This window comes from Barbus barbus, assembly GCF_936440315.1.
Source record: "Barbus barbus genome assembly, chromosome: 36".
Lineage (NCBI taxonomy): Eukaryota > Metazoa > Chordata > Actinopteri > Cypriniformes > Cyprinidae > Barbus > Barbus barbus.
Window position 1 is genome coordinate 10,452,290 of NC_136714.1, and position 26,941 is coordinate 10,479,230.

A 26,941-nucleotide genomic window follows, 5' to 3' on the forward strand; every position below is an offset into this window, starting at 1 on the left:
GTTGGATCCACATCTAGGGGGTGGAGATTGGTAGGTTTAGGGGTGGAGATGGGCGGGGTTTAGGGATCAGGGGGTGGAGATGGGTAGGTTTAGGCAGAGCCTTGAGAAACAGAGTTGCAACACTCCCATAGGCTTCCATAGGAACTTAGGAATGAGGAAGTAAAGCGTGTCATGGAGCAGCCAATAGTTCCAAACAACCGATAGTTTCAGCATTGAAGCCCATTCATTTCAGTGCTTCTCAAGCACAGTCGCCAGAAAGTTGAGGAAATTACCATTTTAATGCATTAGTTTTCCTCTCAGAAATCTGACCAGTAGTTGTATTTTATGAAATGCGTTATAGTTAATGTTTATTTTTAGATAATAGGCAGTATATGCTATATTTGCAAAAACACCTTAATAGCGATCATGACCAGATGCTAGTTGATGCTAGTTGTTTTACGTCTTTCTGTAATCTTTCTCTCCCTTCAGGATGTCAAATGAGTTTCTATGAAGACTGCCAAGGAACACTGCCCTCTCCCTGGATATATTATATAATAAAATATTTTGATGAATGCGGTTGGTTGCCTTTTTTATTTTGAAGTATTTGCAAAACTTAAATTGACATTTTTTTAATTTACATTTAGCCATTTAGCAGACGTTTTTATCCAAAGCGACTTACAATGTAGAAGCAAACAGACCAACGAAAGAGCAACAAAATACAAGTGCTGTGACAAGACTCCGTTAGTCTAGCACAGTTCACATAGCAATGATTTTTTTTTCTTTTATATCAATATAAATAAATAAATAGAATAGAATAGAATAGAATAGAATAGAATAGAATAGAATAGAATAAGTAAGTGCTAGTATTAATTGTCAGATGGTGGCGAAAAAGATGTCTTTAGATGTTTTTTTTTTTTTTTGAAAATGGCTAAAACCATTTCTAGCATTTTTCTAGCATTCATTGATATTCACTTGTGTATGCATATTGTAGCTTATATTTTAACATAATATTGTATTAAAATGTGAATAATAGATGACCATAGATGAAGAAATAAATATTAATACAATAACACATTTTACATACTAATTAGATTTCTTATACTTATTTCATCATTAGTCTGCACATCCACAGGAATAAGTGTAACATAAAAAGTCATGCCTCAAGTCTCCAATCTTTATTAAGCAGTTTACACTATTTATACTTTGCATACAAATAAATGTAACCGCCTTATCCTGTGTGTTGCATTGTACTCCATAGTTAAACAAGAAAACCCCATTAATATTATTTCCATTAAACTCCACAGACAAAACGCTACTATCAGTGTATTAAACGAATTAATCAATGGACGTTTTGTGTTAATATTTGCCGTAAAATGCTGCAAGTAAACCCACTGTTGTTGTCTGACCCGATTAATCCTATTCAAACCTATTGACAGAACTATTGAGAGCTCCATGAACCACGTGACCGCGCGGCGGCGATATCAAAGCGTGTCGCAACTGTTTCTCAGCGGCTCTGCTTTTAGGTAAATGTAAGGTGGGAGGAGTTGGATATGGATCTAACCACGCCCCCTGGATCTTGTGGGCTGCAGCGAGACGCTCCTCCTTTTTGAGCCAAGTGGATTTTGAATGCAGCTTCCAAAAGACAAAAAAATAGCCGATTAATATTTTCTATATTTAATACAATCGCACAGGCGTGATTAGATCATTCAGTGCATCATATCATCAGCTGCTAAATTAAAATCTGCGGTTGAGCCAGAGACAGACGCTTTTTTACAGCACTGCACATTATAACCAATCACACAGGATTCTGTTGAGCTTATGAATGCAAGGACCAATCAGAGGCGTTCAGATGAGTCATCGTTTTTTCTTCACTGGCTCACTGACTGAATAGCTCTTTCTGGCAAATTCTCTTGTCAGAAACAACCAGAGGTGGGTAGAGTACCCAAAAACTGTACTCAAGTAAAAGTAAAAGTACTTCTAGAAATATTTACTCAAGTAAAAGTAAAAGTAAAAGTAATAGTCTGAATAGTTACTTGAGTAAGAGTACAAAAGTATCGGATAAAAAAACTACTCAAGTAGTTAGTTACTAGTTTGGATCATATAGGTACTGAATATAGTCTATTTTTATTTAGTTATATTGATTACATTTATGTAATGTGTATGTGTATACACACACACACACACACACACTGCCGTTCAAAATATATATATATTTTAATGTAATTTATTTCAGTGATGCAAATGAGAATTTTCATCAGCCACCCCAGTCTTCAGAGTCACATAATCCTTCAGAAATCATGTTGATTTATTATCAGTGCTGCTCTTTTTATCTTTCTATTCATCAAAGAATACTGAACAAAATGTCACAGGTTCCAAAAAATATTAAGCAGCAAAACTGTTTCCAACACTGGTAATAAATCGATATATTATAATGATTTCTGAAGGATCATATGACTCCGAAAACTGGAGTAACAGCTGATGAAAATTCTGATTTGCATCACTGAATTAAATTATATTTTAAAGTAAATTAATTATGTATTATCCTATAACCTCTGACACTGAAACCTCTGAAAACGCCTCACATGACTGCTCTGAACATAACGAAACAAATGCATATTGACGGATCTTCTGTTCTGCAAAATGTAAACAAATGTAGCCTATATTTTTGCAAGCATAAATATTGTAAAAATATGAATATTAATTCTGTCTAGAACAGGCGCGCGCCGCTTCGCAGAGCTAACGCGGGTTCTGCTGGTGTTCATTTCATACTCTGTGACAGCTTATTTAATGTATAAATGATACATTGTATTTAATGTAAGGTACATGTACAACAAACTGGTAATGTCATAGTGGTATCGTGGCCTATACCTGTGGAACAGTAGACAGCACACGCGGTGTTCATCTAATAAAAGATCTTCATATAGCTCTAGAAACAAGCCTTTGCAGATTTGCTTTCAACTGACTGTAGATCCAAAGCCACGTCTTCAGCGCTCTTGATGTTCTTAAACTCTCTGTTATCTGAGAGAGAACCGCTTCAGAGACTCAGCGCGTGCGGCAGGGAACTGAACGAATCATTCAAACTGATTCGTGAACCAACTGGTTTGATAAAGCCTTTAAACAGAGTCGACTCAAAAGAATGAATCATTCGCGAATGGGTATCGTTCATTGCCCAGAAAAAAGTAGACGGCGCGTTTGGAATAAACCGAAGCATTTTTAACTTGTATTGCATTAAGATACAGTAACGAGAGGAGATTCGCCCACAGTAACAAAGTAAAAGTACAGTTTTTTCTCTAAAAATATACTTGAGTAAGAGTAAAAGTACCCATTTTAATATATACTCTAAAATAGGGGTGTGCGATATGACGATTTTTGATCGTGGACGATAAAAATGTCTCCACGATCTGCTTTTGAAGAAATATCGTAGTATCGTGATTCGTGACACATTATGTCAATACAGTTCTGGCGCCTGCGTCTCTATGTACTGTACAACACCACATACAGCAGTAGAGTTACTCTGACAGGACACTGCACTTATTCGCGATCGCAAAAGTACATTATTTGCACACAAGTCTTGCTGGATAAATGTTTCATTCAGGCGCTGGTCTGACGTGCGCTTTTTCTGAGCGCATACACCTGAAGCGCGCACACTAAAAAAACCTGTCTAACAGCGCCTGATTACTCAACGTACTTATCTTTTGCGCTAATACTGTCAAAATACACAAGGTTTACATACAGACTCAGTTGGTTATCTCTAAAATGAAAGTAAATAGTTAAGAGAAACAGATGCGTGCCTGTATTTAGATGCATGCAGCTCTTAAAGGGACAGGACACTAAACATGCTGCCGACTGTCATTAAAGGGATAGTTCACCCTAAAATTAAATTTGTCATTATTTACTCACTCACATGTTGTCCCAAACCTCTATTAATTTCTTGTGCTGAACCCAAAAGAAGATATTTTGAAGAATGAGGGTAACCAAACAGTTGCTGGTCCACATAGACTTTGATAGTAGTTCCTATGGAAGCCACTGAGGACCAGCAACTGTTTGGTTTTCCACCTTCTTCAAAATAGCATTTATGTTCAGCAGAAGAAAGAAACTCATTCAGGTTTTAAACAACTTTTGAGTAAATGATGGTATAAAAATAAAACATTATGACAGAATTGACAGACAGATGACTATTTAGTTTTGGGGGGAACTAACATTTAACATTTAACATTAACAAAACAACAAAACGCAAAGAGAAAAATCACTCACTATTCTTGACTGAAAAACTTTAATACAGTTGCTTTAGGAATCAGTCTATCTAGTGTTTTATTTTATATTTGTTCATTCAATTTCATTGAATGCTCTACTAAATACACCTACTGAAAATAAAATTTGTTTTATCTGTAGGCTATATATGTGTATTTGTAATGTGTATCTTTGTTCTTATTTTTTAATAAGAAAGATAAAATGATGACAAAGATTTTTATCTTCGCCCACTTTGGCCTAAATATCTGCCATGTCTTTTTTTTGTTTTTTGTTACCTTGAAAGGCTTTGTCTTTCTAGTTTGGCTGTAATGCGCAGACAACTTGTAAAACCAAATTAGTAAAACCAACATGACAAAGAATCATGATAAAATCGTGAATCGTGATATGATATTTTTCCCATATCGCCCACTCCTATAAAAGTATTAGTTACCCAAAAAATGTACTCAAGTAAATGTAACGAAGTAAATGTTACTACCCACCTCTGGAAACAACAAAGTACAAATATGTGTACGAATCTGTGAGATATTGATTTCATAGTGTAAACAGCTTCTGTGGTTTAAATGGGAGTTTTTGAGAGTGCTTGAACTCTAGACTGCCAGTGAAAATGTTCTTAGCTCTCTCTCTGTACAATGAAAGTGTTATAGTAGCCTAACTTTTTTATTCACATTAACTTTCAATGTTAAATTCACATTAAATATAAAGTCAGTCGTATTAAAAATATGTTATGGCATGACACCCATATCTGTTAATTAAGTAAACAGACAGGTTTTAATGCATAGTTAATAGATTACATTATTAGGTTACTTTGCCCACTATAGATCAACTAACAATCTGTAAAGATGAAAATCAAGATATCATGATATAGTTGATGCGTTTGGGAATGTTTTCGAATAAAAAGAAGAAAAAAAAGAAAAACATAATTGCTGTTGTGGCTGCTGTGTGTCACGTGACGACCAACTAATGGAGTCACTAATGCTCAACAAGGCTGTATTAATTTATTATGCTCACATTTAATAAAAAGGAATATTGTGAACTCTTAGGCTACTGCAATTTCTAATATTGGTTTTCTATTTTAACATATTTTAAAATATAGAGTATTCCTATAAAGCAAAGCAGAATTTTCAGCATCATTACTCCACGTTTCCATGTAGGCTCCTTGGTGCTTGCTGTGTGGAACATCGAAACATATTCAGTAAAAAACGAAGAAAAGCCGGACGAAACGCATTTAAAGTCGCTAAACTGCGTATTAATGTGTGAGGCGCGTGCACGCGAGGGGGGTAAGATTTTCACGGGGGGTCGGATTTCGGTACAACACCGTGTCTCACACTCTCACGCCACCCATAAAGTTATAAGAAATGCTCTTTATTCTGTCTCTTTCCCTCATGTAAGGTTTGTCTGTTCTTCTCTGTTTGGTAATATATATTGGGACAAAGCTTGGAAAATACCAAACAAGTTGTGTATCAATATCAGAAGTGTCTTACAAGTTAAAAGAAGTGTCTTACAAAATAATACATAGGATTTATTCAGTTAAACATTTAAAGTGTGGACAATATCACATCTACTGAGTACTATTTTGGAATGATTTAGAAATTTATATTTATAGAAAACTGATGTGCAATAGAGATTTGTGTATTTTATGTGCTTTTAATTTTAGAATGGTATTTGAAAAGTAAAGAACAACATATTATTCAGTTACTAGGAAAGTATCTTATAGGCTCTTTCTAAATATAACTTTTCACATTTTATAAACTACTTTAAAGTTTGGGGCAGTCGTGGCCTAATGGTTAGAGGGTCGAAACTCAAAGGTTGCGGGTTCGAGTCTCAGGTCCGGCGGGGATTGTTGGTGGGGGAGTGAATAACCAACACTCTCTCCACCCTCAATACCACGACTGAGGTGAGACCCTTGAGCAAGGCACCGAACCCCCAACTGCTCCCCGGGCACCGCAGCATAAATGGCTGCCCACTGCTCCGGGTGTATGTTCACGGTGTGTGTGTTTGTGTGTGTGTGTGTACTTTGGATGGGATAAATGCAGAGCACAAATTCTGAGTATGTGTCACCATACTTGGCCACATGTCATGTCACTTTCACTCTACTTTCAAGTATACAGTGGAGATCAAAAATCTAAATCAGAGAACAACCTACAATTTCCTCAAATTCAAGGTCACTGTTTGGTCCTATTTGAAGTTATCCTGAATAAAAAGCACAGTTTTTAAGCATATTTCATGATATAAATATATTCTGAAGCAAAGTATAAAAAACTTAAATGAGAAATATGAAAAAGAACTCTGATAGCAATAACAGCCATTGCAAGAGAGGTTGGTTGGTCCAAATCGTTTCTAGAATATTGCATCTTTACAATGCCACTAATTCATTTGAGTCCCCCAAAAAGGCTGGTCAACCATGAAGGACAGGATAATGCGGAGAATCTCAATGGGCAGTCAGTTCAACACTGCAGCTGGAATTGCTCACTTAAAAGTTTAATTTATTTGGGTCCAATGGGAAATATTATGTTCGTCGTCAAACTGGGGAAAGACTGAACCCAAAGTGCGTAAAGAAGTCAGTGAAAGGTGGAAGAGGAAGTGTCAGGGTTTCTGCAGCAGGAGTCGGGCCTCTTATACAGCTACATGGCAGAGTAAATGTAAATATTTATGACCTCCTGCGGCAACATGCGGTTCCTGTAAATGAAAGTTATGTAAGAAGTAATGGAACGATTGACGAAGAAAACAAATCACAGAGAAAATATATTGATTGATATATTAATTAATAAAAAAAAAATTTGAGGTGGGGGGGGGGGGGTATAATAAATATTTTAGAATATTTTAACTAAGTAAATATTTTAAGAGGATTTTACAGTACTAAATATTTTAAATCTTATCATACAGTCAGGTCCATAAATTTTGGGCTCTATACACCACCACAATGGATTTCAAATGAATCGAACAAGATGTGCTTTAACTGCAGACTGTCAGCTTTAATTTGAGGGTATTTACATCCAAATCAGGTGAACGGTGTAGGAATTACAACAGTTTGCATATGTGCCTCCCACTTGTTAAGGGACCAAAAGTAATGGGACAATTGGCTTCTCAGCTGTTCCATGGCCAGGTGTGTGTTATTCCCTCATTATCCCAATTACAATGAGCAGATAAAAGGTCCAGAGTTCATTTCAAGTGTGCTATTTGCATTTGGAATCTGTTGCTGTCAACTGTCAAGATGAGATCCAAAGAGCTGTCACTATCAGTGAAGCAAGCCATCATTAGGCTGAAAAAACAAAACAAACCATCAGAGAGATCGCAAAAACATTAGGCGTGGCCAAAACAACTGTTTGGCACATTCTTTAAAAGAAGGAACGCACCGGTGAGCTCAGCAACACCAAAAGACCCGGAAGACCACGGAAAACAACTGTGGTGGATGACCGAAGAATTCTTTCCCTGGTGAAGAAAACACCCTTCACAACAGTTGGCCAGATCAAGAGCACTCTCCAGGAGGTAGGTGTATGTGTGTCAAAGTCAACAATCAAGAGAAGACTTCACCAGAGTGAATACAGAGGGTTCACCACAAGATGTAAACTATTGGTGAGCCTTCTTTTTAAGAATGTTCCAAACAGTTGTTTTGGCCACGCCTAATGTTTTTGCGATCTCTCTGATGGTTTTTGTTTTTTCAGCCTAATGATGGCTTGCTTCACTGATAGTGACAGCTCTTTGGATCTCATCTTGACAGATGACAGCAACAGATTCCAAATGCAAATAGCACACTTGAAATGAACTCTGGACCTTTTATCTGCTCATTGTAATTGGGATAATGAGGGAATAACACACACTTGGCCATGGAACAGCTGAGAAGCCAATTGTCCCATTACTTTTGGTCCCTTAACAAGTGGGAGGCACATATGCAAACTGTTGGAATTCCTACACCGTTCACCTGATTTGGATGTAAATACCCTCAAATTAAAGCTGACAGTCTGCAGTTAAAGCACATCTTGTTCGTTTCATTTGAAATCCATTGTGGTGGTGTATAGAGCCAAAAATGTTAGAATTGTGTCGATGTCCCAATATTTATGGACCTGACTGTATGTAATACCTTTGTGTAAAGCCTTATATGTGAATGTATAAATAGGCTGTGTATTCCATAGTTGTTGGGAACATTGTTTTCAAGCATTATTGTATTAGATTATGCATTTGCCAAGTACCTTTAGTCAGTGTTGGATGGGGACAGAGTGGACTTTAATATATTTATTTTCACAGAATTCAAGTAAGTCATTTAAGATCGGCGTCTAACACTGTCCCCCCGGTTTCACTGACAAGGCTTAAGCCTAGTCCGAGACTAAAATGTAATTCTGAGCTGTTTCAACTGAAAAAAGCTTGCACTGACTGATCATAAAATATATATCAGTGCCTTTGTTTTGTCTCAAGATACACACCAGTGATGTTTAAGCATGTCTAAGCATGCTTATAAAAATTATTTAAATGTCCTAATTGAACTATGGCCTAATCCTGGTTTAGTCTAAGCCCTGTCAGTGAAACCGGGCCTGTGTGCCACTCTTTACACAAACTCCTGGGCAATGTAAATAGAGTGGTCCCTCAGATCTGCCTCTTTGCGGAATTTGGGGCGTGGCTACTGCAGCAGGCTGAGCCATAGGGTGTTTAGTGGGACCTTGACTGTCAAGTATGCGGTCCAAGCGCGGAATTGGGCTACTTTTACATTGTTGATGTGGGTTAAAGAGATATCCAACGCTATTTCGACGGAGTGGGACTCTCCACCAGAAAGCAGTTTCAACGGAGGAGGAAAAAACACAGAAAAATCGCTATTGGGCTAGCACCTGGCAACCCGCGAAAAACAACTTGAGTCTGTTACAGAAGTAACGTTACAATCCAAAATTCGAAGACTTGCCAAAGTACAATGAGTAAAATAAGCATCAACATTGGCGGTGGTTTTAAAAGATGGAGTACTTTGTTTGGTTTTCAAACAACACAACAAACTTGCGGAATCTCTTCTGGACAGGTAAGTTAAGCTAAACTGTAGCTGTTGCTGCTACACGTTAGCTCTTTGTTGTCAAGCCCTAGATAAAATAGTAAATTATTGTAAGGATTAGAATAGTCGTAAAGGGGTATTAAGTGTAAGAGGAGGTTTGCTAAGGTTGAAAATTATCCAAACTAGTAGCGCAGAAATGGCATACTTCAGTTTTCTGACAAAATAAAAGCTCGTAAATATAATTATGGTAATAAATTTCTTCTGAAATAATACTAGCAATAATGTGTATTAAAATGTGCATATTCCTGCATCATTATTTGTATAAATTAGCTAGTAATAAATATGACTGGCTGGTAAGGGATGACGTATACATGTTCCGTACACTTTTCGCTATTCGCCGCACAACAGCGACCATTCCGACGTTGTCGAGAGACAGACAAGCAGGTCTGTATGATCCTTCTCTGGAGGAATACCCATTATACAGTCCACACTTTGATTGATGTCTTTAGGACCAATAGTTTTTGAGAAAAGTGGGGGAAAGTACCACCTCCGCCAGTGTACGGAAAATGGTAAGGCTTAACGGTGTTCCGTACAGCGCGCATGACTTGATTTCATCGGCGAAAATGGACATTTAACTGCTCAACTGTGAGCTGTTTATTTATTTTAAATGATATAAACATAATTAAAATTCATAAAAAAGATGAGTACCTTTTTATTTGTTTAAAATGTAAGTTAATTGCTGCTTTAATAAAGGACCATGCGAGTTAGGCATGATTGTGTCGTGATATTAATTATGGCATGTGAGTTAAGCATCAACCATGTGAAACAGTGAATAACATTTCCATATCTCTGAAGACAAGAAGGGCAAACAATTAGCACTGATTTTAAAATAAAAAAAGATTAACCAATGTGAAAACTTCTAAACATAATGATCAAGATGCGTGTGTTTACTACTATTTACATTTGACACTAAACTGATTAAAAATACTATTACTAAAAACTGTGCACTATTTAGGCCTACATTGTGTGTGTGTGTGTGTGTGTGTGTTTTTATGTGCACAGACAACGTAACGTCACTTTTTTTAAATGAAAAAGTTGGCTTTGAAATAACACAATCAATTGAGTTATATTTCATGTTTAATTTGTTAAAAACTTAAAATTCAAATCATGTAATGTTAATTGACCCTTTATGAATATAAACATCATCACTGCACGCAGAATGAAGGGCAAACAGGTGAGACCTGTCTCAGGTGAGAGTGGCGCTAAGTGGTCATCATCCGCAATCGACGTTTAAAAATTGTAATTTCAAAACATTTATTCAATAAAAGGGAACATATTTAACCATTTGTGATAACATGATATTCATTTCGTACAGACTGTAGTACTGTGAGAAACATAAATTAAATAGAAATGTACATTTTCGCTGCTCTAGTTGTCTCCCCTCCTAAGCTGCAGTCTTGAAGTGTAACTTGCACACCGTCCATTTTCAAGCTAGGTGCTAGCAAACTTACTCAAATCTCACTGAAACAAACAGCGGGTGGGTCTCTGTCTTGATTGGAGGTGAAAGATGGAAAAATTACGATTACACAGATATATAGTTTATGTACGACCTGGAAGTATTTATTCAGCGATCTGCGCTAAAACGGCATCTGTACGGAACACGGTTAGTCTACGTTAGCGCAGAAACGGCATACTTCAGTTTTCTGACAAAATAAAAGCTCCTCGTAAATATAATTATGGTAATAAATTTCTTCTGAAATAATAATAGCAATAATGCGTACTAAAATATGCATATTCCTGCATCATTATTTGTATAAATTAGCTAGTAATAAATACGACTGGCTGGTAAGGGATTACGTATTTTTGTAGGCCAAGACCCGGAAACGAGTTAGCACTTCACTTCCGGTTCAATCGTCTTTAACAGTCCTTTCACAACCATGTTGTTTTTATAATCGCGCTTTTGAAAACTATTTTAACTCCGATTTTAAGGGAAAACGTTTTTATACAAAGACCTTGGATCCTGAACTTCAAATAGGGATTTCAGTGCATGTCATTAAAATATCACACTAGCCAGGTAACCTAAAAGTTGGTAACCCCAATGTAAATAAAATGTGCCTTCCTACCAAAAGCAGGGAACAGTCAGTGCAGAATTCGGAGGGGAAAGTTTGACTTCTTGCATTCATCTTAAATGTAATGATTAACAGAAAGAAAATCAAAAGAGCGTGCGAGAAATCAGCTAAATGTGACAGAAGTGCGTTAATATATGGTTCTTTGAGAGTGAGGCGTAGTGGTAAGCTGCGATGGCCGAGTGGTTAAGGCGTTGGACTTGAAATCCAATGGGGTCTCCCCGCGCAGGTTCGAACCCTGCTCGCAGCGAAATAATATTTATTTTCTTGTTTCCATCGGACCTGCACATCTACTACGGTTTTTGTGATTATATATACATTTTTGAACATACAAATAATGCACGGTAAAAGACATTCTCGAGGAATTTGTGGTATTATTTTCAGAATGGCATTTGTTTTATTTTGGTGCTCATAACGAATTTATTAATGTTTACCTAAATTAATTAGCAGTCTGTCGCTTTCTGATGACCTCTAAAAGTCTCACTTTTTCAGTGAACTGGATGAATCTTGCCAGAAGGGGGCGTTAATGTATTTTTTATTAGTAATGTTAGTTCTGACTACTTAATCTAGGCACAATTACTGCTTTCACAATGGGCACAGTCTAGCGCCACATATAACAGCACTGCCAGTCTTTTTATGATAATGTTGTATTGTGAGATCAAATGCAAAATAGATTAATCGAAATTCATGCAAAAATCCTAATACATGCTTCATTATGCATTCCACTATCCTAATATTAATTTAAGTGGAAATAGAGTTTGCTGGGTTGCAGGCATGAAAATGCAAAAGCTAACAGATTAAAAGTAAAAAAAAATTGTCATATGGTTCTATTCTGTATTATTTTTGTAATCACTTTCACTTAAAAGGTCTTATCAGGCAGCCATATTTCATATTTTACATTCCAGCAGACAGAAGGCCCAGAGGGTCTCTAGAGAGAATGAGATTTTAAAAAATAATAATAAATACTTCGTTCAGCCCCTCCTCTCTTCTACACTTATCATGTGGAGTTGTGCACTGAAGTGAGAGGGAGTGACATAGCAGGTGCGAGAACCCCAAACTGTCACACACATACACATGCACAAAGGGTGAGAAAGAGGGTGGAGAACGAAATCATTTCATCGAGAGAGAGAGATGCACACAAGAGAGTGAGGAAACAGAAAGAGTGATTGTGAGATACTGAAACACAAGCACAGAGGGACGATACAAGAGAGACGGTGAGGAGGGAGAGGAAGACGAATTGGAGTTAGAGGCGAATAAAGAGGGACCATGCTGAGGAGGAAGAGGAGCGTATCCTTCGGTGGATTTGGATGGTATGTTGCTCATGTGGAACAGCATCAGCTGTCAGCTATGTGGAAATGTCTGCCAGATGCCCTGTGATGTGCTTGCCAGTGTTTATTTATGGTTGTCAGCATGCTTGCATGTGCTGCTTTTAATCTGCATTCATTTGATGGCTTTGCATTGATTTATAATCTGAATGCGTTGTGATTTACAGTGAGGAATATCACAATATTAATTTGTAATAGAAGATGTTAGGAGTGTCGTAACAGTTGATAGTAATAGTAGTATGTGTGCAAATGAATCCGAGGGCATCTAGTCATCTGGATCTGCCCGTTGTTCAAGATCAAGTGTTGTTTTTTCTTTGCTCACTCGTATGGACCAGGACTTTGCAAAAGTTGCTACAGAGACCTGTTAGCCTGAAATCCATGTATAAACCAAGACAATTGCTTAGATTATGCCACAGTGGAATATGATGGAGACATTTATTAAGTGAGTAGCAAATATATTTTCTGTATGAAAAATAAGTTTATTACTATTACTGTTTACAAGCTCTTTTTTGTTTATTTCAAGACTGTTTTCTTTCCTTTTTGCATATGCATTCACAATTTCCAGAGAAACATTTCTTGACCGCACTGAAAGCCAATCAGTTCACCAGTTTGTCAATCTCTTACAGACATACTAATACTAATAAACGAATGATCATTAATGACTTGAATTGAAAGTGTTGCTCATGTAATGTGTTTAGTTGTCTCTTTGTTTTTGTTCATAATGAAAGGTAATGGGGTCCAAAACTTGGGCCCCATTGACTTTCATTGTTTGGACAAAACATACAATACAGATACCAGTTAAGTTTCTAAATGATGCTCTGACTGCTATGCTGAAAATGTTCTGTAATGTTAAATCATTTAAAAGTAATCGCAGATGCATTACAGGGCACATTAGCATGATTTCTCACCACTGTCCTGCTTGAGAGCGTTTCACATTTCCTTTCTCGCTTCACTCTTGAAACCTTGATCTCACACGTTTGGTAAGTGTGCGGTTGAATAGGTTGAGTGTGGGATTGTGATTGTGTTTTTTAGGTGTATGATTATCCTTACATGATGCTGTTTTGCATCTGATTTTGATGAAACGGTGTATATGAAGGTGACTGTTATGAAGGGTCAGAGCGAGTGAATGCTTTATTTATGATGCTACAGTTTTAGCTCTCCACTGAGGCTTTTACAGCTTTCAGCACTCTTGTTTTACTTTCTCTCTTGCTTCTCCTGTACATCATCTCTTCCTGACACATTTCATTTCAAGGCTATTTGTAACTGTTTTTAAAGCTATTTGGCCATTTTTGTGGTTTGATTTATTCACTAGAGTGTGACAACATTCAGAATTTGCCTGGAAATTGCACAAGATTTAGGCATGGGTTTACATTTAAATTTTGGGTTAGGCTTTACTTTAGGTTGATGGTTAAGTTTTGGCTTAGCATTTGGTTGAGGATTGGGTTTATATAGCCTTAACGTTGACACAAAAGTTAGGTTTAGATTTTGTGTTAGGCTGAAGGTTAGACAGACTGTTAGTTTTATGCTTAAAAATAGGCTGAAGGCTAGATTTAGGCTTTGTATTAGACTTAAATTTAGATACCAGCTTGGTGTTAGGCTGAGAATTAATCAGCATTAGGCTAATGGTTAGGTTTGTTTGTCCTTAGCATTAGCCAGAGAGTCTACTTTTATATTTAAGCTTAGCATTAGGTTGATGGTTAAGTTAAGGTAATAAGCTGAGATTTAGGTTTAGGCTTTGTGTTAGGTTGAAGGCTAGATTTATTTAGCTTTAGCATTAGGCTGAGGGTTAATTTTATCCTTAAAATGAAAGATGCAGGCATTGGACTGAAGGTTAGATTTTGTCTTCGTGTTATACTGAGAATTATGTTTCTCTTTGAGTTAGAGGTTAGGTTTTGTTTTGGCATTAGGCTCTAAGTTAGGTTTGTTTAGCCTTAACCCTGAGGGTTACGTTAGCTTTAGTGTTAGGCTTAAGGTTAATTTGAGGTTTTTGTTAAGGTTAATATTTCTAGCTGTGAGGCAAAAGTGGGATCATCTGTATTAAACTCCATGAGGCCCAATGTTGGAAAAATTAATTTCCCAAACGATGGGACCAGATTGTTTATACCCGCTGTCGAATAGGTCATTCCAGGATGACACACACGTTTTTAATACTAGGAGAAGATCCTCCAACATGTTTTCTCTGCCAAACCCTTTTTATCCCTGAAGCATGTTTTATTAGATTGTGCTGGTTTTAAGCCTGTGAGAGAACTTTTATTCAGGTAACACTCTTAAAAAGATTTTTAACAGAGTTAAGCTAGATACAGTTTTAGAGTTTTTAGCCAAAAATTAATTTGTAAAAAAAAATATATATATGTAATTTTCAGAATTTCTCACCATAAAAATAGCCACAGAAGCTGGCATGGCTTTAAACACAAACAAACAAACTTGCTGTGAGGCAACAGTAGGTATTTTCATCCAAAGTTGAGAAATAAAGCACCATTTCTATCCAGTGATTTGAAGAGAACAACAACGGAACTTCCTGATAATCTATAGAAGTTGCTGCAATAAGAGAAGCTACTTTGGGTCTTTTTTTCATATTATAAATTACTTGCACCTCAGAAAGCAGATGAAAAGCAATAAATGCCCTCATGTTATTTTGTGTCAAGATGGCTAATGCTTAATAATGCAATCTTGTGTGACAGTTCTGGGAGAGGATTCTAGTACCATCTAGTACCATTGTTGGACAATTTGTTGGACAGTCGTACAATACATTTCACTACATGTCGTACTACGTATGTATATGTATGTGACAAATAAAATTTGAATTTGATTTAGATGACAAACTTTGGCTCAGGCATTTCAGATTGATTGAAATAACATCGATCTGCTGGGTAGTCCAGTTTTTTAGTCACAATCTGTTGAGGCAAAGTCATACAAGTTTTTTTGTTGTTGTTGCAAATTAAGGAATTTATTTGGTAAATATGTTTCCACCATGGTTCATGTGCATGTCTTCTTATCAGATAAACAAATCAGACTCAGTTGAGTGCATACAATTTTTATAATGTATGCACATTTTAGCGTTTCCAGTATATGGGATATATATATATATATATATATATATATATATATATCCCAACATTTGCATAAAAATGGGTGGATGGATGCATAGCTAGTGTTACCACTGTGTCGCTCCCAGTATGTATTATTTGTAAAAGAATGTATTTATGTACATTATATTTATATATCATATGCTGCACTAATTCTGTGTGAAATGTTGCAAACAAATGAGAACGGCATATAGGGGCCTGTGTCAGCTTTTTGCTGTGGGAAATTCTGCATCATGTACACACATACACATCCACACCCTTCCTCTCTCAGAATTACCCACATCCCCACCACACCCAGTCTCTATCACACCATGCTTTTAATAGTGACACCTCAACAGTCACCTCGTACAGATGGTCACACACAAAAAAATCATAAGAGATGCTGATTTCATACAGAGTAACTCCTGTGTGTGAGGTACACTTACACCACATTTAATTTTATTTTTACATCGTTAAGCTCTGAAAGCTCCCTCACTGTGGTGGACAGCGAGATGATGGATTGTCTGTTCTGCTTCACAGCATCAAATAGACACCATGCTCATGCAACTGTGTGTTTTCCATCTGTAATACACTTTAAGTTTCACATTGACATCCATTTCTAACCGACATTTGAGTGTGTTGCTCAAAGGCATGTGCAGCAGCTGGAAAGCGCTCTTTTTTTCATGTTGCATTTATATTTGAACTTCATTGGTGCTACACTGGGGGCATTGCATTATGTAGGTCTATTGGGTTTCACAGTCTCCTGCTAATATTTGGACACTTGCCCCTTAAGTTCTCCTTTTATAATGTACAAATTCCTTTGCAAAATATCAAACCAAGTGGCATCTTCAAACAAACTGTCTCACTAGATCCTCTCTCTGAAGAAGATGTTCCATTCCCTGTAGTTGTGTGTTTTAGGGAATCAGTCTAGTATAATAAAGAAAATGAGACACAGTAACCTCAGTTACTTACAGTAATGGGAGTTGACAGCAGTGCCCTTACGGACTGCTGCACATAACCGCTCTCATGGTTATAAATGTCAAAAATAGCATCTATTAAAGGAATATTCCAGGTTCAACACACTAAAATATTGTTAAACAAGTGAATGAGAAGTGATGTGCTGTGACTTTGGGGAAAACACTTAAAAAATAATAATATAATTAAACAATATTTAATTATTATTATTAATTTATTATTTTTATTACTATTTTGCGTTTTCTTTTTCAAGCATTATTTAAATTATTCTCGTTCTTTCTGTGAATTATGTATATACAGTACTTCATAAAGGTAGGCTATTCAAAATACTATAATTTCAACGTGTGTTGACATGATTTTAGTGTGAAGAAATCATTTACTAATTTTTTCTGTTATGTTACAGTGGGGCAAATAAGTATTTGATACACTGCCGATTTTTCAGGTTTTCCCACTTACAAAGAATGGAGAGATCTGTAATTTTCATCGTAGGTACACTTCAACTGTGAGAGACAGAATATAAAAATAAAATCCAGAAAATCACATTGTATGATTTTTGAATAATTTATTTCCATTTTATTGCATGAAATAAGTATTTGATACAATAGAAAAATAGAACTTAATATTTGGTACAGAAACCTTTGTTTACAATTACAGAGGTCAGACGTTTCCTGTAGTTCTTGACCAGGTGCACACACACTGCAGCAGGGATTTTGGCCCACTCCTCCATACAGGTCTTCTCCAGATCTTTCAGGTTTTGGGGCTGTCGCTGGGCAAAACGGAGTTTCAGCTCCCTCCATAGATTTTCTATTGGGTTCATGTCTGGAGACTGGCTAGGCCGCTCCAGGACCTTGAAATGCTTCTTACGGAGCCACTCCTTAGTTGCCCTTGCTGTGTGTTTGGGGTCATTGTCATGCTGGAAGACCCAGCCACGACCCATCTTCAATGCTCTTACTGAGGGAAGGAGGTTGAGACCAAAATCTCGCGATACATGGCCCCATTTATCCTCCCCTCAATACGGTGCAGTCGTCCTGTCCCCTTTGCAGAAAAGCACCCCCAAAGCATGATGTTTCCACCCCCATTGCTTCACGGTTGGGATGGTGTTCTTGGGATTGTACTCATCCTTCTTCCTTCAAACACGGCGAGTGGAGTTTATACCTAAAAGTTATATTTTGGTCTCATCTGACCACATGACCTTCTCCCATGCCTCCTCTGGATCATCCAGATGGTCTTTGGCAAACTTCAGATGGGCCTGGACATGTGCTGGCTTGAGCAGGGGGACCTTGCGCACGCTGCAGGATTTTAATCCATGACGATGTAGTGTGTTACTAATGGTAACCGTTGAGACTGTGGTCCCAGCTCTCTTCAGGTCATTGAGCAGGTCCTCCCGTGTAGTTCTAGGCTGATCCCTCACCTTTCTCAGGATCATTGTTACTCCACGAGGCAAGATCTTGCATGGAGCCCCAGTCCGAGGGAGATTGACAGTCATCTTGAATTTCTTCCATTTTCTAATGATTGTGCCAACAGTTGTTGCCTTCTCACCAAGCTGTTTGCCTATTGTCCTGTAGCCCATCCCAGCCTTGTGCAGGTCTACAATTTTGTCCCTAGTGTCCTTAGACAGCTCTTTGGTCTTGCCCATAGTGGAGAGGTTGGAGTTTGATTGATTGTGTGAACAAGTGTCTTTTATACAGGTAACAAGTTCACTAAAATCATGTCAACACACATATTGTTTGTGTTGTTGTTGTTTTATCGTTAAACATTGTGAGTATTTTAAAGTTTACAGCTCATCAGTCATTGTAAGTGCATCGCTTGTTAAAAATAATTAAAGTGAATTTGTTTATATATATATAAAAAATTAACGTGTGTTTAACCCGGGATATTCTTTTAACTACAAACATTGTTCACACTACATATCATGCAAAAACTGAGATAAAGGATGTGTTAATAAAAAAAAAAAGCTTTCAAAGATTAAATGTCCGAATATAACACTTTATCTTCACTCTGCTGATAAAAGGAAACTCTGTGTGTAACATATAAATGTGTGAAATATCAAAAACAAGCTGGATAAAAATAAACGGCAACACCCTTTCACACAGTCTGAGTCAACCCTGTTATGTGATATTGTGGGTAGTCGGTGCTGGTGGGTGACCTTTAACATGTCAACATTAATTGGGCATTAAGCTCACCTACCCGTGTCGACAACAAAATCATACAGGGATGATACATTACAGAAATGTCCTTTTTTAACCCCTTTTGGTCCCGCCAGTTCAGCTGACGGATTGAACCGAGCAAATTACAGCCATCTACATTTGTTCCTTGATCCTAAATGCTTTCTTGTCTTTTCTCTTCAAATACAGGGTTGACAAGTCTACCATTAGTGCCCTTCGAGCCCGGTGAGTACTCTCTGCACCACCGACCCCTTCACTCCACACCATCTCCCACAAAACCTGACAGTCTGTATCCTCATATCTATGCGTTTCATGAAAAGAGGTAAATGAGAGGCCTGTTGCTCAGAAGAAAACTGCAGGCAGTGCTGGGTGTATAGGTTTGCATGACAAACCAAAATGCTTAGTTCCTGTGCGAAAAGTATCGTCTGTATGTGGTTTTTAGCATTTTATCTGTCAGTAAGCATACACTAAGCTTTTTTGGCTTATTTTAGGCCTTTTTACATTCACTCTAATGTGAATGTATATGCTAAACACTTTATCATGAGGACCACCATTATAATGTACTAGTTATTGGATCTTTTTGAATCCAAATATGATCAAAAGTAATGCCTTGTGTCTTAGTGAGGGAATCAGATGTTAATTATTAACAGGCTCGTTAGACTGATTCATGAGTCTTTTCAGTTGTTCATTAAAAAGATCCAATTTATTAGTCGATTTGAACTGTCAGGACTGTGATTGCCTTGATTTAAAGAAGATATCATATTATATTATTATAGACTAGTATATTTTTGGGGCAAGATGATAATGTTATAATTATATAACATTAATATATTATTAATGTAATTAATATTTATATTATTAATAATATTTTAAAACATTCTAAGTTAATTAAAACTGCAAAAAAAAATCAACAACATATAAATCAAGATTAAAAACTGAAATCATATTTTTCCCCTCAATATTAGTTGTTTTAATTGAAGAACATACAGATCTTCAAACTTCTAGGATTACAAAATAAATTGTGGTTAGTTAATTCACCTCTATTAGTGCCCCTAATTTCTGTTAATATTATATTAAAGTTATTATGAATGACAAAAAGGTGCAGAACCATTGATCTAATCAGATTGTATCAAATTGTGGCCCAATTTCATATTTTAAGATGCATCATAATTATTAACTAATAATCATTTTTAGAACACATATTCACTTTTTGTAATTCATATTAATCTGATTTTCATTCTAACAGATGTTAGAATTGAGTTTTCATCCATCCATTGGCAAAGCGAAATATTTTCCTTTTCATCTCCCACACTTAAGTTGTTTTTTGTCATGTAGGGTCCATTTGCCCCAGTAAGAGCTGTGCTTAAATCTTCATAATCTGTCCCGTCTTGCCAAATGCTCAGATTCGTCCTCCACCTGCTTGCCATCCACCCGCTCATTCACAGGGTTTAGCTTATTATGCATGGGTGCACATGTATCTCCAGCATTATCCCCACACACATAAACACACAAACAAACAAACAGGGCTTGAAGATCCTGAAAGGCTCTGATGAAGTGGTTTGGTAAAGTGCTCGGAGCGTCACTCTGTTTGCGTGTATCACTGCATAACCCTGAATAGGGTCGTGACTGTAGATCATACACATGGAAATGATCCGGTTCTGCCTGATACAGGGCCAATTCATGGTTTGCTTTGAGGTGAATTGATGAAAGGCGAGGGTCATTAGTATTTCTATTGTGTTCATAAGTGTTTGAAGGATGGTGTAGACCACATATCTATTTTTAGAAATCCCACTGGCAAGGTGAAAACTAAGGTCCTTTATGTCTGTAGACCATGTATGTCTAGAACATCTGGTACTATATAATTTATCTGAATTAGCAAACCCTAAAGGAGTCGTTTTTTAAAATATAGTAAAGAATGACACATTGCTACAACTTCTGCAACTAATTTGTTGCTACGAAATGTAAACAAAACTGAACATTTATGTATGATTCTGTTTTTCGTGAGTTTATAATTAATGATTATGATCATTGAAAGAATCAGGGGCCTCATTTCTAATCGTTGCGTACGCACAAAACCTGCCCTGAAAGAGGTGTACGCCACTTACTATGCAAAAGGTGACGGGGAAATTTGCGCACCCGCACACAAACTCTGACCCATGCGTATGGAATTTTTTCCTAGAGAGAGAAAAGTAATGAAGTAAACAATGATATTAAACTGTTTTCATTTCATCATATACATTAACATTCCACTCTCATGAATGGAGATAAGCACCGAAATTACATAAAGTCATTACGCAGAAGTTAAACCAAAATTATATGAATTTATGCATAGCCTTTGCGTTCCACCTCAGGGTTGCACTTCAATCCATGCACTAAAAAACAATTACTTGCGTCTATAAAATTAGCCCAATGCTGCAGGAAAGTCGCAGCCTTGGCAACACTACTACAGATTTACACTTAAAAAATAAATAAATTCACAAATTGATTTTGCTAGTGAATTTCACAAATATTTACAAAGAAATGGCAAGTAACACTTGAATTGTGAAAATGTATCCAAAGTGACTTAAAAATGTAAGCTAAATGTAATTTAACATTGCATTTGGCGGCGCTCGGCCAACATGTTGTTTCCAGTCAGTGTTGCCAAGTCTGCAGTTTTCCCACGGAATTGGGCTACTTTAAAGGCCCGTTCACACCAAGCACGATAACGATGAAGATAACGATAAAGATATAGTTCTAAAAATAGCAGAGTCAAGATTCAAGATTTTTATTTGTCAATTATACAGAGTATAACCAGCAGTGAAATGTAAGGTCCGCTCCAAGGACAGTGCAATTATAAAGAATACAAAAAACACAGAATGTACATAAATATTAAGAAAAAGAAAAGTAGAAAAAAAGAGAAAAGAATAAAATAAAAAATATAAATATAAATGTGCAGGTCAGTATGTTTGTTGACTTAAATAGCAATATAGAAGGAATGTGCAAAAAGTTGTACAGGGTATTTAAATAGCAGCAATACGGGGTAGAAAAACAATTATGAATAACTTATTGATATGGGGATATTTACATGGAGTCAAGTGATGTTATGACACAGAGTTAGAGTTTAGGAGCCTGATGGCCTGGGGGAAGAAGCTCCTCCTAAGTCTCTCAGTTTTTGCCATCAGGCTACGGAAGCGCTTACCAGATGGAAGCAAAGTGAATAGACGGTTACCAGGGTGATTTGAGTCCTTGATGATCTTGACAGCTCTACTTTTGCAGCGTTTGAGGTAGATGTCCTGCAGAGAGGGGAGAGCAGACCCTGAGTTGCGCTCAGCTCAATACACTTTCTATGGTCCCTGAATAGACAGTTTTCAGGCTTGCTGGTGAGACCCTGAATTTCCTCAGCTGTCGCAGATGGTACAGTCTTTGTCTGGCTTTCTTAACCTGTGTTTGGATGTGTGTAGTCCAAGTCAGGTTCTTTGAGATGTTTACACCGAGGTACTCACCCTCTCCACAGGGGTCCCACTGATCATACGAGGAGCGTAGGGCTGCTGCTGTCTCTTCCTAAAGTACATGATCAGCTCTTTAGTTTTGCTCACATTCAGAGAGAGACAGTTGTCCTGGCACCATGATGTGAGTCTCTCTACCTCGTCCAAGTATGCGGTCTCATCATTGTTGGAAATGAGGCCCAGAACCACAGTATCATCAGCGAATTTGATAATAGATGTGGAGCTGTGAGGAGACACGCAGTCATGCGTGTAGAGAGAGTAGAGCAGGGGACTCAGGACACAGCCCTGTGGGGCTCCTATGTTCAGAGTGATGGAGTTTGAGGTGAACTAGCCAACTTTCGCCACTTGAGGTCTGCCGGTGAGGAAGTCTTGAATCCAGTCACAGAGTGAGGAGTTTAGGCTGAGGTCCGTGAGTTTAGAAGCTAGCTTGATGGGGACTATAGTATTGAAAGCTGAGCTATGGTCAATGAAGAGCAGCCTTACATAATTGCCATTGTTGCTGTCCAAGTGTGTGAGGGAAGAGTGGAGGACGTGAGAGATGGCATCGTCAGTGGATCTATTTGGGCAATAGGCAAACTGGAGAGGGTCCAAGGTAACAGGGATGGAGGAGCAGATGTGGCTCTTTACAAGTCTCTCAAAAACCTTCATGACTATTGATGTGAGGGCAACTGGGCGAAGAGGGTTTATTGTTCTTTGGCACAGGGATAATGACGGATTTTTTAAATGAGGTTGGAACCACGGAGGTAGCAAAGGACTCATTAAAGATGGAAGTGAACAAACCAGCGAGCTGATCAGTCCACACCACAACAACAACGATAAAGGCACAGATAAAGGATATTGTTGGGATCACTTTCAGAACGATTTTTTCCAGCTGATGAAAGATACAAACATTAACAGCCAATCAGAATCGATCCTGCTGTAATGAGCTCAAGATTTTAAAGTGGCAGACGAGCGTGCGCTTAAAATAAACAGACGATATTGTTTGCTGGTGTGGATACTAATAACGTTATCTTTTATAGTTATCGTTCTTGTTGTGAATGGGCCTTAACACTGTTGCTGCGGTTTGTTTTTCATGTCCGCGGGTTGAAGCGAGCCCAATAACATGATATTTAGCCCCTGGAATTTGAACTTTTACGAGGGGAAAACGTGTATTTTACCCCATGGAATGCAATTTTTTTTTTTTTTACAGGGGTCACCCCCTCCCCCCTCTCAAAATGTGATTGGGCTAGTTTTGAGTGGCAGTTGGGCAGATTTTGTTGTGAAAACCTGGTAACCCTGTTTCCAGTGAAAGTGGTTGATTGCAGAGGTCTTTTAGGAAGCTAGTTAAGAGGTCTTGTACACAAGAATCCCACTACTGAAAATTTGAGATGGTTTTCTGTCATATTCTGGTTTTACAGCGATGCTGATGACTTTGAGACCCAGTTCAGACATTTTTGTTTACAATCTAATGTTATGGATCATGCTAGCAACCAGGTGGAGGGGTAGCAGGTGGGATCTCCACATCTAACCAATCACCCACTGTTCAGCCTTGCTTAGAAGGGTGTGGATGAGTGCGTGCCTTTGCAAACACGCACATATGTTTCACACATCAAACCTGGCAAGTTGTTGTGCTTATGCAACGCAGACCACATGCATTAGCCTGTTTCTGTTTGCATGTATGCAAGTGTCAGTAAAGCACGCTAAGCTAACAAGAAAACCAGTATGTATTGCATTCTGTCGAAAAACCGACACAAAACACTACAGCCATGAGTAAACAGACCCAAACAAGACTTGTTTGCTGAGGCGTTGTTTAATGCAGGGGTTTTCAACCTGTGGGGCGCGCCCCAGCACCTGTCAAGGGGGGCGCGAGCATCAATTAATTTAGAGACATTGCCTTGAAGATTTACGAATACGAGCTTTCAAATCTTCAGCCATCCGCTAGGGGGCAATCAGACTCCCGCTGTTAGGCGACAGTGAGAATGGTGTAAAATAAATTACGGTTAGTCATGTCAGAAATCCAACCATTGGCATGTTGTTATCTCAGAAACGGGCTCAGCCATCACACTGAATCAGGTAAGCTGGTTATATGTGTATGTTTCTTAATGCTACGCACTGGAAATGCAGCAAACAATATGTGAATGATGTTCGCGCACTTTGGGCTCGGGCTCGGGCTCGCTCGCGCGCGCGGGGGGGGGGGGGGCGAGTGAAATTAGACAAACTTGGGGGGGCGCATGTCCTAAAAGGTTGAAAACCCCTGGTTTAATGGGTCTTAAACAGAGTGTGGCATCAGCTAGTTATTTACAAGCCGTTTGTGGCATTTGCTTCAATTTGCAGCAACTTAGACAAGTGAATTGTAACGTGTGGCAACATGTGAAGGTCACATGCAGTATCAATATCATTAGTGTTGCTTTTACCGCCTTAAGCATGTTTTTTGTGTTTGTTTACTGCTTTGTATGTTTTAATTTTTATTTACAACAACAACAATAATAATAATTATTATTATTTTACTATAATGCAGTGAATAAAAAATATAAAAAGGAAATGAGAAAAACTTTTAGATAAATATAATAATAATTATTATTATTGTTATTATTAGTAGTATTGTAAATAAAAATATGTAAATATACAAAAGAACATAAAAAGGACATATTTTCAGAAAAATAATAATATAATTAAACAATATCATTGTTCTTATTATCATCATCATCATCATCATTTCTATTATTTTATCTATTTCTATTAAATTATCTATTATTTTTACTTACAACAACAATAATAACCATTATTATTATTATAATTTTTATTAATATTGTACCATATTACAGTGAATAAAAATAATAAAAAATACAAAAAGGAAAAGAAAAAGACAGTTTTGGATAAAGATAGAAAATATAGAAAAAATTAAGATTTTCAATTAAGATGAAAAATAATTAATAGTGTTGTTGTCATTATTATTGTAAATACAAAATTATGTAAATATACAAAAGGGCATAAAATGGGACATATTTTCGCATAAGTAATAATATAAGCAATTGTTATCATTATTATCATCATCATTATTTCTATCTATTGTTTTTATTATTTTGTGTTTTTTTTCCAGTGTTGTCCCCAAAATATTTCTTTTTTTTTTCATTATTTTTCCATTTTTTTCTTTCAATTATGTATAAATAAAAGTTAGGCAATTCTTAATTCTTTACTGTGGTTAATTACATTATATAAGACTGAAAAAATTAAACAGTTTATCTTAATGTTGAAATGCTTTCTCTTTTCCTATTTTTGAACCTTTGTGTTGACATGCCTGGCAGTCACATTATATTAATACAGACACCCGTAAGTGTATTTGACACATGAAGTAATCTGAGACCGCTTGACGGGTATGACAGACATGACAGATATGTTCTCTGATAGAAGGTTTGGTGTAGCAATGTGTGTTTATTGTGAAGTTAGTTTTGCTAACTTTGATTTATTGTCTCGAGTCGCATATTAAATATTAAAGTATTCAACCTTTGATGCCTATAACTTATTCAGAAGCTCACAGTGGTTTGTGTAATGTATGTTGCATCAGTCCATTTATTGCTTCTTCCTCAAACCTGCTGACATATCTGTGTGTGTGGCGCATAATCAAAATGAGTGAACAAAGCAGACAGGGCTACTAGGGTGTCTGGGAGGATTTCAAACCTCCCTACCCACCTCTATCTCGTTCTCTCTTTCTCTCTCTCGCTCATGATAAAGTGTAATGCTTTGTACTTGCGGTTGCGGAGCATCTAAGCCCTAAGAGTACAGTTGTGCAATCAGTAGCCAGTGTGTGCTTCTCATTCTGACTATTACTTCAACTGTTGGTGAGAACTGAAGACTCATTAACTAGAAGAGACCAGCAAGTTACCTTCAAAATGCCTCGGAGACTCTGGTGAGTTCAGCTCCCCATTGACTTTAATTTAAAATCTTCATGATCGTGATGGATTTTGATGCTTGTAGCTGAAATGCATAAAATGAAATTTCCCTATGGTGTTTCGTAGTAATTCTAACTGGCTAGATGAACATAATGCATCAAAGGAGTATTTCTCGTATTTCTGCGAGGCAGCGAACTCTTGTTTTCACCGTATAGATGAATAGAATCAATGTGTCAGGTGGTACATTCAGATTGTGATTGTCCATGTAAAGCACTGTATAGGTGATGTTTCTACGGTGTGGCTTCGCTTCGATTGCACAAGAGGAGGTTAGGAAGTATTCAATCCAAGTCATTTTCAAGGGATTAAAGAAGTATTACATGAGATGACAGTTTGAGTAAGTGGCTCAGTGCTGCTGGTGTTTCTTTGGGTGTCATTCAGCTCAGTTTGCAGTGCTGAAAGTATAATCCGTTACTCACCGTAAAGCTTGTCACACGCTCTGGTTTTCCCTGCTTTCTCTGCAAATCCAATCCAGGAAGAGCTTCCTCAGCCTAGCCATGAGGAATAGATGAAGTAGCATGTTCCTCTTGATTGGTGTCGTTTTTAGATGGCATACAATGCAGTTTTTAGTAATGCAGATTCATTATTTCTTTGCTATTTTTATATTCTTACTATAGTTGTATTTATAATATGATTTTTATTTAACAATAATCAAAATAGTGAAATAGAAATATT

General features: G+C 37.2%; 1 protein-coding gene across 1 annotated transcript in view; it reads left to right on the top strand.

Annotated features, from left to right (window-relative positions):
* The first annotated feature begins 12,359 nt into the window (after nt 1–12,359).
* LOC306856224 (rap1 GTPase-activating protein 2-like) overlaps nt 12,360–26,941 on the top strand; it is a 45,877-nt gene continuing 31,295 nt past the window's right edge. Inside the window, exons 1-2 of the mRNA XM_079395366.1 lie at nt 12,360–12,635; nt 19,045–19,080. Coding sequence (XP_079251492.1) covers nt 12,592–12,635; nt 19,045–19,080 — 80 coding nt within the window. The 5' untranslated portion in view covers nt 12,360–12,591. The remainder of the gene's footprint in view (nt 12,636–19,044; nt 19,081–26,941) is intronic.